General features: G+C 37.5%; 1 protein-coding gene across 5 annotated transcripts in view; it reads right to left on the minus strand.

Annotated features, from left to right (window-relative positions):
- The window catches only part of TM2D1 (TM2 domain containing 1), a 43888-nt gene that overhangs the window by 13767 nt on the left and 17813 nt on the right, over positions 1 to 12308 (minus strand). For all 5 annotated transcript variants that reach the window (XR_004623235.1, XM_019804798.2, XM_019804797.2 and 2 more), the window contains exons 4-5: positions 10313 to 10404; positions 1061 to 1134 (exon numbers count right to left, since the gene is read on the minus strand). Coding sequence is in view for 4 of the 5 variants with exons in the window: in XM_019804798.2 (XP_019660357.1) it covers positions 1061 to 1134; positions 10313 to 10404 (166 nt within the window). In the remaining variant the exon portion in view is untranslated. The remainder of the gene's footprint in view (positions 1 to 1060; positions 1135 to 10312; positions 10405 to 12308) is intronic.

Consider the following 12308-nt stretch of genomic DNA (forward strand, 5'->3'; position numbering starts at 1 on the left):
CCACCGCGGCGGGGAAAAGATGAGGTTAACACAGAGAGGCAGAGAGAGAAATCAGAAGAGTTCCTGAACACAGCGTTTGGTTGTATGGATTTGGTCTTGCCCAAGGCCAGCCCCACTCCCACATTTTCTACAGAACGCCCAGACGGTCCTTTTTTCTTTATGGCTTAAGCTAGCTGGATTTCAGTTTCTAACATTTACAACCAAGAGAACATTAAAATAGAGTGCCTGTCCATTAAAAAAAAAAAGGAAATACTGTTTCTGCCTCCATATGCTCGTATGTAAATATCAGATCCCCATCAATATCCTTTTATAGTAATTGGCAAATGTGGCTGTGGCTATCAGGAAAAGAAATAATAAATCTGAGAAATAATCTTAATCCCTATTAGAGATCCATAATACAGATTATAAAGATTCTCAGAAGTTATTCAGTAAAAAAATCTCATTTGAATTCACATTTACAAATCATATTTGAGCACAGAATCCTTTTTTTTTTTTAATGAAAAGACAGTAGTCTTTTAGAACTACTAACTGGTAGAACACAGGTTGGGAAATGTTACTTGGAAACATGGCTATAATCCGATAGACGTAGCATCTGAAGAAAAACTGAAGAAGTATTCCTTTCTAATATATTTATTACTTTTTTACTTTCATTTTAATTTTTTTTTGAAACAAGAAAGGAATTTATTTCAGTGAGGTCAACACTGGGAAGACAGTGGACTAACGTCTCAAAGACTGTCTCCAAAGTGCTGAAAACACTTCTAGGTTTTTATCAGGAAAATGTAGGACAAAGGCTGGTGGGTACATGCAGCAGGGGCAGCAAAGTCAGGTTGATCACTCTCTTAGGGGTCAGTCACGTGAGGACTTGCTGGTTCGGGGCAGTCCTTATTGCCTAAGGGGGTAGTTTCAGTTCCCATCAGGGGATACTCTGCCCGCAGGGTCTTTTGCCTGAGTTAAGAGATATAGGCATGCTTTCTAATATATTTAAAATATACCAGGAAAGATCACAGAGCTCAAATTTGAATGGAAAAGTAAATCATCTTTTAGACTGAAACTAACTTACCTGCATTGAAATAAGAATGAAATCAATTAGGCTCCCAATTCCACAAAACCCTACAGTGCAAAACTTCAACAATCCTGGAAAAAAAGACAGAGTCACTTAGAATTGGGGAAGTCTTATGAATATTAACTTTTCTATTTCCCAATAAGCCATTATGTATACTATACCACAAACTCTTTATATCAAGAATATAAAATTAACGCTTTAAAAACTCAAATCTTCACCTGAAAATATGAGAAAGGTTTAAAAGATCCTCTATATAGAAAAGCCACACAAAAATTAATTCACTTAACAAATAAGTATTATGAACTGAAATAAAAACTCACTGTAATCTCACAAAACTTCTTAAAAGTCCTAAAGAAATAAATCTTTAAATTGCATTATGACAGAGCTACAGAACATCTTAGTCCTTATTTATTTAGACTTAATACATTATGTGATTGAAATTTTAATACACATTTACATTAGAAAGTTCAAACAAATAAAGACTGTCAAGTCACAGAAAAATTACCAAGACAAAACTTTGATCATAAACTGAAAAATTTTATTAGCAACCCAATTATCTTTATCTTGTACTTAATTATCTTAAATTTATCCTATACAATTTTCCTAAGCATCTCACGTTCATTAATTCTATACTCAAAATCAACAATTCGATGCACTATATACATCTCCACCTTCAGTCACAACCTTGGAACTAAGGTATTGAACAGATCATTACAGAGCATAGAATCTAGGACATACACAACGATATAACACAAAACCATGATGATGGAATAAAGAGACAGGCTGGGGGTGGGGGTGGGATGAGTAATCTCTCCTCTATATTTAAACTTAAATTGCTTTCCAGACATATAAAAATGGTAGGAAACAAGACTTTTCGTGAAAGGGTAGTTCTAAGTATCAACTACAAACAGATGCCAGCTAAAATCACAAGAGTGGATGAGATCACCTCCTGCATACAATTTGGAAATACACAAATAAGACTGAAATTGTAAGTACATTAGATGATCATTTTTCCCTTTTTACTATTAGACATATCGCAGAATAATGCTGTAAGTAGTAAGATAACACATGTTGGAAATCACTTTAAAACTACTAAAATATAGAGATTATATAAAATTCTGCTTTCAATTTCTTCAAAACACTTGTTACGTTACCTAATATTTTATATTTGTTCTATTTGTCTCATGAAGTCCCATTAGGGGAAGGTCTTTTATCTGGTTTATTTACTCCTGTGTCCTTAGTGCCTACAACATCATTTACCACATAGTAGATGCTCGATATCTGTAAAATGAATGGATAAGCTGTCTCAGCTTTTGTTTCCTAAAGACCTCTAACTTTTTAGTCATTATCTTATATAAAAATTCCTTTAATTATTTTTTTCATTAGTTGCATGTTATTATAGTTGCCCAGGGAACTTGATCCGCTCAATTTGGTATATTCTATCCATTCACTCATTCATTCAATTTGTGAAATGTATCCCTCTTCACACAGCATTTTAGTGTAAATTTGGAAATATCACAGAGGTCCCCTTTCTTCAATTTGCTTTTAAAAAGATTAATTTTAAGAATGGTTCTGGGGTGTGTGGGTGGCTCAGTCAGTTAAGTTCAGGTCATGATCTCAGGGTCATGAGATCGAGCCCCCCCCCAGCTCAGCACTGGGCTTTAAGCCTGCTTAAGATTCTCTCTCTCTCTCCCTCTGCTCCCTCCCCAATGCTTTTCTCCCTCTCTATTAAAAAAAGTTTCAAAAAAAAGTTTGTCTTTAATTACTTGCTACTCTATTAAGAAAAAATAACCATGTCAGAGCCTTTGCTCTTGTCATGACCCCTTCCAGCAATATTCTGTACATCTTCTCATTTCTCTAGACTTCTTCTGCCTATCTAAAGCAGCACACTGCTTCCCCCAAAGCCCCTTGCCCTATCACATCTCCCCTATTTATTGCCTTTTTGGTGCCAATTAAAAATCTGTAACACCCTCGTTTGTTGGTTTGTTCATTCATTCTCTGTCTTCCTCTGCTACGTAAATTCCTCAAGACAGGGTCCTTATCTTACTCAAGTCAATTCTTTGAACAGTATCTGACAGACAGTAAGATTTGATAAATATTTCTTGTATGGGGGGCGCCTGGGTGGCACAGCGGTTAAGCGTCTGCCTTCGGCTCAGGGCGTGATCCCAGCGTTGTGGGATCGAGCCCCATGTCAGGCTCCTCCGCTATGAGCCTGCTTCTTCCTCTCCCATTCCCCCTGCTTGTGTTCCCTCTCTCGCTGGCTGTCTCTATCTCTGTCAAATAAATAAATAAAATCTTTAAAAAAAATATTTCTCGTATGACTATCAAAAAACTAGTAAAATGTAAATGTTCAACAGGAGGAATTATCTCAGAAAACCAAGGTATACCTAATAAGAGGAGAGAATATTATGCAGCTATTTAAAACAATGACATAAAAGTATATTTATTGGCAAAGTAATGTGGTAACACTCAAAAAGAGAACGGTAATAAGTCATTAAAATCTTGCTATTCTGCGGCTGAACTCCTTCTTAAGGGTGCTTCAGAAAAATGAACGTGAGAGGTTCCTGTTCAGATGCAACATTAGATAAGGGCATGATATGTGTGTTTGGAACTTGGTGAGTGTCACCTACTCCTGAAGTCACACTTTTAAAGAAACCACAGAACAGATCCAAGATGATACTTAAGCATTTAAGGAATCTGCAAACTGACCTACAGTGACAGGCAGCAGATGAGTGTTTGCTTGGGAAAGAGCAGTATAAAGAGGGCCAAGAGGCAGGGATTACAAAGGGCAGGAGGAAGTTTTGGGGAGTGATATGTATCGTCATTATCTTGATTATGGGGACTGTTTCATAGGTGTCCACATATGTCTAACTTATCATACGGTACATTTAAAATATGTGCATCTTAATGTATGTCATTTGTACCTCAATAAAGCACTTTAAAAATTAAGGAACTAAGTTGACTATTAAAAAAATTTGAAAGTTCAGTACAGTGATTTACATCCTGTTTCACTCCAAACCTGTATTAACTGTGGTCCATCTATTTCTGCAATGTAACACAAAGGATGAGTTTACTAATGGAAGTTGCTTATACTGCTATCTTAAACTTGTTTTCGTTTTCCAAATATAAAAATATTTTATGAAAATAAGATAGGAATGGGGTGCCTGGGTGGCTCAGTCGTTAAGCATCTGCCTTCAGCTCAGGGCGTGATTCCGGCGTTCTGGGATCGAGCCCCACATCAGGCTCCTCCTCTGGGAAACCTGCTTCTTCCTCTCCCACTCCCCCTGCTTGTGTTCCCCCTCTTGCTGGCTGTCTCTCTCTCTGCTAAATAAATAAATAAAATCTTAAAAAAAAAAAAGAAAAAAAGAAGATAGGAAGGACACTAAGACTCCTAGAAAGTCTTCTCTAATGTCCCCAGGATGAATTTAATAATATTCCTAGATGCTCCCCAGCCCTGCCCTTAACGTTCAGCATCGCACATATCCCATCGTGTGATTTACTATATATTTTTATTGATCTGTCTTCCCCTTCCCTTCCGTGAACAACTGGAAGTCAGTGCTGTGCCATTCCAATGCCTAGTCAGTGTGACTACTGAAGGAAAAACTATATCAAGAGTAAATTACCTTATTTGCAAACAATGATCAACTTGACCCAAAGTAGCATATATTGACTTTATTTTTCCAAATAAAAAAGTGTCTCTTTGTACAGACATGATTTACTAACTTCTTATTGTGAAAAGGAGTATCAGTTTTAGATTTTAAAAACTGTTTTAAAATTCCAAATAAAAGTACTTCTAATAAAGAAGGATCCATTTTTATCCTGAACCATTACTATTAGAGATACACTCTTTCAAAAAGATTACGCTGCCAGATGACATTAATAAAGCTCATGTTTTGAGTGTACTTTATACTTTAGTAACCTAAACCTTACATTTTAAAAACATGAATTCAATCAAAGGATTTATTTGGGTATAAAATAAAAAGAACAGAGATTAATTTGGGATATTTAAAAAAATTCTGGTATTTTTTCTTTTATTACAGGTTGAGTCTTGCAAATTCTGCTGTCTGCATAACTGTTTCGGAGAATGCAGATTATTGCATACTGAAGTTGCTATTTGCCGAGCCACAGGTGTTCTATAATGATTTGGTAATTACCTATCACTATTCTTTTTGTCTGTACTTATAAAAGGAGAGTTTTCAAATCTTAGAACAGTTTAACCTATAAATCCCTTTATTTGTCCCATGATCTATGGATATGATATACCAGCCCAAACTGGTAACTTTAAAAAAAGAAAAAAGAGAAGAAGAAGAATATAACCAAAGATTTTTAAGATTTGGGCTTAAAAATATTTTGTTATTCTCATAATAAGAAATTATTTACATTTTAAAAGGAATACCACTATGGAAAGAGTATCTCTCTCTCCTGTTAACTGCTACAAAAGAGCTATTATCTTCAGGAATCCATAATCTTTTAATGCTACCGATGGGCAAAGCAAAATATGCTAGCTACCGCGTACCTAAAAAATCACAGATGTTAACACAGTTAAGAATACAAAGAGAGAGGCACCTGGGTGGCACAGCAGTTAAGCGTCTGCCTTCGGCTCAGGGCGTGATCCTGGCATTATGGGATCGAGCCCCACATCAGGCTCCTCCGCTATGAGCCTGCTTCTTCCTCTCCCACTCCCCCTGCTTGTGTTCCCTCTCTCGCTGGCTGTCTCTATCTCTGTCAAATAAATACATAAAATCTTTAAAAAAAAAGAATACAAAGAGAGTATACTATTAGAAAAATAAGGTTTCATTGTAAAAAAAAAAAAACCTTTCTAGTTAATGTAGCACTTGCATACTGAGGAATAAATCAATTAAAGGAAATATAGCTACATATAAAGTTATAGTCATGGGCTAAAAAGGAATTTGAAATATCTGAAAATTTTGGGGGTGCCTGGGTGGCTCAGTTGGTAAGTATCTGACTCTTGATTTCAGCTCAGGTCTTCATCTCAGGGTCATGAGTTCAAGCCCTTAATTAAAAAATTAAAAATTTTTTTTTAAATTAAAAAAAAACTTTCTTAAAGGAATTTTTAGATCTTATCAGATTTTATTCAGCCTCACCCCCCCAACACATTTCCCTTATTTAATCCTGAAGTAAAATTTACATAATGAAATATCATATTCAGGGGCGCCTGGGTGGCGCAGTCATTAAGCGTCTGCCTTCGGCTCAGGGCGTGATCCCGGCGTTGCGGGATCGAGCCCCACATCAGGCTCCTCCCGGTAGAAGCCTGCTTCTTCCTCTCCCACTCCCCCTGCTTGTGTTCCCTCTCTCGCTGGCTGTCTCTATCTCTGTCGAATAAATAAATAAAATCTTTAAAAAAAAAAAAAGGAAATATCATATTCAACCCTAAACAACTTAGAAAAAGCAAGTTTCATATTGCATGATTTATATTATTTATTCTATTCTTATAAAATTCCAAAGATCATAAATAGTTTTAAGGAAGTATTTTAACAAGCTACCACTGCTTTTTATAACCATGAAGATTAAATAAGATTATAAGAAAAATAGGGGCGCCTGGGTGGCTCAGTCGGTTAAGCATCTGCCTTCAGCTCGGGTCATGATCCCAGGGTCCTGGGATCAAGCCCCACAATGGGCTCCCACTCGGCGGGGAGTCTGCTTCTCTCTTTGCCTCCCCCCTCTGCTCATGTTCTCTCTCACTTCCTCTCAAATAAATAAATAAAATCTTCAAAAAAGAAAATGTTAGGGTCCATATGTAACTATTTTCATACCACTCAACATTGTAGTAAGGGTAGTACTACAATGTTAGTAATCATTTTAATGAAAAATACCAAAGTTCTTTAAGCCTGACTTCTCAGTAAAAATTAAAATTTAATTTACAAACATTTAATATTTTAAATTTTAAAAACATTGTAACTTTACATATTAGATTAGTTAATAAAACATATCAAAATCCTTAACATTACGACAACTTAAATGTAAATAAGATAAAATCGAAATATTTGAATCCTTAAAAGAAATAAGAGGGTTCTCGGTTAAATATCATGACTTTGACATGCCTACTTAGCTCCTCTCACTCTAAGACCCCACTAAAGGACGGTAAGGAATTTTTAAAGTCCACAAACCCAGGAGAACAAAGAGAATAAAAGATAAGACAGTAGCAACAAAAATTCAGAAGCTGGAAAGCAGACAAATGAGAAGTGACAGACTTAATCTTGAGAAAGTTGTAACTTAGACCAACAGTCAAAATATGTGTTGAACTAATGAACACCCAAAAGTTGTTGTGATACACAGTAAGTTATTGGGATGCCTGGGTGGCTCAGTCTGTTAAGCTTCTGCCTTCGGTTCAGGTCATGGGATCGAGTCTGGCACTGGGCTCCCTGCTCAGCGGAGAGCCTGCTTCTCCCTCTGCCCCTCCCCCTGCCTGTGCTTTCTCTCTCTTTCTCTCTCTCTCTGACAAATAAATAAAAAATTTTTAAAAAAATACAATAAGTTATTTAATGATTAAAAAAACAAACAAAAAACTTTTACACTGTAGCATAATGTTGAATGTTAAAAACTGCACTTGCAAGTTTATGGAATCTCAGCATCCCAGGGAAAGGTTCTCTCTAACTAAAGCTCGTAATAGATCAGAGTAGCAGTGGCCAGAGAAAAGCAGCTCCTGGTAGGAAACTAACATTCACTAACCGGAGCCACTATACAGAGCTTTATTACCCAGAATTTCACTTTGCAGGAAGCAAAATTTACAATGTACACGCTGACATATTTTTATGTGCTGCAGTAAGACAAAAACATTAACTTACACATATGACAGGACAGCTCATCTGACACACATCACAAGAACCCAAAAAGTCACTCGTTATGCCAAATACATAAAATAGATTCACTATTCAAAATCATCACCGAATAAACTGTTCTAAAGAATAGTGTTTCTCCTTCCTTCCTAACCTTTTGAAAAGTTTCTAAAAGTTAGAAATCTTTCCAATATATATACATGAGTCTGTCTTCATAGAGAGAACACGGAAGAAAATATGAGGATAAAGGCGGAAGGCTTCAGGTGTATACTTACCATCACCATATCATTTTACTTTCTCATTGTGAATCTGGTTTCTCTGTCTAACCAGTCAGCCGGCCAGCCAGCCATCATCTAAAGGATTGCTACTTTATTTTTTATTATGTTCAATTAGCCACTGTATAGTACATCATTAGTCAACTCCGAGGCCTTCTGTGTAGATCACACGGCTTTCTGCTCTAGGGAAAGGTATAGCTGCTCTAACACATGGCAGGAAGGTGAGTTGCACCATCATTCAGGCCAGGACTACGACATCAATCTCCTTCTACCTTTCTCTGTCACCAGTCCTTCTCTGTTCTAAGCCATTTCCCTCAATTCCTCCAGCAGCATATTCCTGAAATATGAGTCTGACCATGATTCTTCCCTGCTTAAAAACTTTTATGGCTTCTGATGTTTAAATGGTAAAGTTCAAACTCTATAACAAGATACTCAAAGCCCTTTATAATCTGACCACAGACTACCTCTGCAGTCACTTTTCATCTCCAGCCATTATTCTTTCTACACCAAAAGCTATCCACCATTCTCTCAGCATGCACACATGTTGTCACACCCAGTGCCTTTGCACATGCTATTCTGTGTAATGCCCTCAATCTGTGTAATCTGTTCATCCTTCAAAACCTAGTTCAAATGTCACCTCATCTAAGAAGTCCTCCCTCATACCCCAAGGCTGAGTAAATCAGCCCCTCTTCTGTACTCTCATAGCACTTTGCCATGGTTCTGTAATAGCTGTATCATAAATGGACCCACCAACATATTTATTTCATATTTATTTCCTTTTTAACCAATAGGAACTATGATCTTCATCATTATTTCCAGAGCACTTAGTTACTTACGTAACAGGTAGTAAGTAATAATGTAGAATAAATGTCTATTAACTGAAGAAATTTGTGAGTTCCAGGTAAGGCTGTCAGAAACATACTTCCCACTAACAACACAGTAAAGATTCCTCTTTGATCTCTGGTAGTTAGCAACATGGAAAGAATTAAGATTAGCCTTGCTAGCTGGAAAACAGAGCATTCAGAAACTTTAAATTTTGCTCAGTAAAGGGCTAATATAGAAGCAGAGTACTATAGTAAATAAAGCATGATCTCTTGAGCCAGAAAATTTGGGTTCAAATTCAGGTCACTAGCAGAGTGTCCTTGGGTAAATCTTTAAATCTCATTGACAATTTCCCTATCCATAAAACAAGGATGATAACAACAAATATGTCACCGAATAAAACAAGGCCTCTAGAGTGAGTAAATCCCTTAACCTCTCTGGTGACAATTTCCCTATCTGGTAAAGAAGATTTAAAGAGGATGATAAAGTCAGAGAGCTGTAAGGCTTAACTAAGGGCAGGCATATAAAAGTATTGTTTAAACAAACGCTATCATCAAATATAAACAGTTTTCACAAGCATTAGTAACTATAGTAAATAGGAAGATTACAGCTGGAAGGAACGTATCTGTGTGTGTGTGTGGGGGGATGCTAAGGTTAATAAAAGTCAGGCTCCATACCAGCTCATGCCGGTTGCCGTAGTTCCAACGCAAGCTTCTCCTGCAAGAAAGTTTCTATTCCCAAGGGAACACTGACAGAGGTTCAGGTAGAAGGCAAACATTTTTAGAAAGATAGAAGAGATGTGCATTTATTCATAAAATAGTTATTAAATGTCCACCATGTTGCCCAGTACTAACAATGACAACTCAAGCCTACTGTCCTAAGGAAGTGCCTATACTATTTTGTGTTTTCATAAAGATGAAAATACAGGAAAAGTCAGTATTTCTTACCCAAGCTGAACTGTAAAGCTAACAGCTAGCTCTATATTCACAGAGGAACATTAACTATTCAAGTCCAGTGATGTGGAACTTGTCACTACTAATAGTATGCAAAGATTTAATCTATAAGAATCGATACATCTGGGGCATCTGGGTGGCTCAGTCGGTTAAGCATCCAACTCTTGATTTCGGCTCAGGTCATGATGTCAGGATCCTGCAATTGAGCCCCAAGTAGGGCTCTGTGCTCAGCATGGAGTCTACTTGTCCCTCTCCCTCTGCTCCTCCCCCTGCTCGTGCTCTCTCTCCTTCTCTCTCAGATAAATAAAATCTTTAAAAAAAAAAAAAGAAAAAGGGAAGAACAGGCATATTTACCTGAAATACAAGTTTCACAAGGATTTTTTCTTGATGAAACATACTCACCCAAGGCAGGATATCCAAGGTAAAATCGATCTGCTCCCAACCATCCAAGGAAAAGAGAGAGCGCAACTGCCACTTTGTATGAATAACCATTTCTGCACAAAATTAGAACCTGAGTGTTATATACATGTATTTCCAACATGTAAACATTTTAGGAAACAAAGCTGTTAATTATCACTTATTTGTTAATTTGTTCATTCATCCATTCGTTCATTTAATTAATGCCTTCTGGGTAGTTAATGCATTGCCAGGCACTATTCTATTCTATTGGGATATATTAATGAACAAAAGAAACAAAGATCCCTGCCCCAAAGAGCTTTCGACCCATAGGCAACAAGCAAAAAAAATAAACATTTTAAAAGTAAATCATATATTATGTTAGAAAGTCATAAATGGGGGCACCTGGGTGACTCAGTCAGTTAAGCAACTGCCTTTCACTCAGGTCATGATCTCGGGGTCCTGGAATCAAGTCCCTGGGATTGAGTCCCTGGGATCAAGTCCACATTGGCTCTCTGCTCAGCAGGGAGTCTGCTTCTCCCTCTCTCTTTGCCCTTCTGCCCCCCCCCGCCCCCGCTTGTGCTCTCTCTCTTCCTCAAATAAATAAAGTCATAAAAAAACCCCAGAAAGTCATTAATGCCATTTAAAAAAGAAGTGCAGCAGGTCATTTAGGGAATTCAGTATGCCAGGGGTACAGACGAGGGTGATGTAAGATATAAATAGGGTTAATAAGAGTAGGCATCATTGAGGTGATACGTAAGCAAAGACCTGAGGGAGGTTAAGTGAGTTAGCATACCACACCTCTAAGGGAGGACCATCCCAGGCAAAAGTAACTGCTGTGGCAAGCACAGTATACCTGACATGTTTGAGGTTTATAAAGGAGGCCAGTATAGCAGGAGTGGAATTAGAGAATAGGAGAATAGTAGGAGCTGAGGTCAGAGAGATGACAAAGGGCAAAGAGGGTGAATCATGTATGGCCTTGAATACCACTGTGAAGACTCTGGTTTGTACTCTCAAGGATATGGGAAACGACTGCAGGATTTTAAGTAGACGTGTGATATGATCTGATTTAGATTTTAAAATAACTCTAGCTGCTGTGCTGAAAACAGATTGTAGGGGAGTACTTGTAAGCTACCATCACAATAACACTGTATAACAAACCACCCTAAACTTTGGTGGCTTACAACAATAAGCAATTATCCTCACACTTGTAGACTGCAGTTGGCTGTGGTTCAGCTGATCTAGGGTAGGTTCACCCAGAAGATGCTGCTTCGGGCTAAAGTTTGGGTCACTTTGAATCCAGGCTACTTATTTAGTTCGTTCCTCTTTTCTTAAAGGTGTAGCTTTTCTACACCTTTTCTTAAAGGTGTAGCTAAAGGTTGTAGCATTTACGTGGGACAAGTTCATTTCAGAACATATCACCAAGATTCAAGAATAAAGCTAAACCTACAAGCACATTTAAGCCCCTGTTTGTTTCATACTTGCTAGCAGTACATAGGCCAAATACAACCACATGGTCAAGCCCCAAATCAAAAGAGTGGAAAGTATACACCCCCCAGTTAATAGTGATTGAGAGGGATGAATTTGTTGAACAAATGCAAGCTACCACAAGGACAAAGGAGGAGTCTGAAGGCTCTTGCCATAACCCAGATGAAAATTAATAGTGGCTTGACCTGGAGTCATAGCAAAAGAAACAGTGAGAAGTGATGAGATTCTGGTTATATTCTGGTTATATTCTAAGACCTTGGAAGGATGTTCAGGATTTCATTGTTGGACATGTGAGTTTGAGATATTTATCAGATATCCAAGCGGAGTTGTTCAAAGGACAGAAGGGTTTATAAGTCTAGAGTTAGGGAGAGAAGTCTAGAGTTAGGGAGAGAAGTCTGGGCTGGAGATATAAATTAGGGAGTTACAAGCACATAGGAAATATTTTAAACCAGGACATTTCCATGTGGAAATGACAGACAAAAAAAGAGACAGAGAGAGAGAGATTCACAGACTG

Source organism: Ailuropoda melanoleuca, chromosome 2 (genome assembly GCF_002007445.2).
Source record: "Ailuropoda melanoleuca isolate Jingjing chromosome 2, ASM200744v2, whole genome shotgun sequence".
In the NCBI taxonomy this organism is placed as follows: Eukaryota; Metazoa; Chordata; class Mammalia; order Carnivora; family Ursidae; genus Ailuropoda; species Ailuropoda melanoleuca.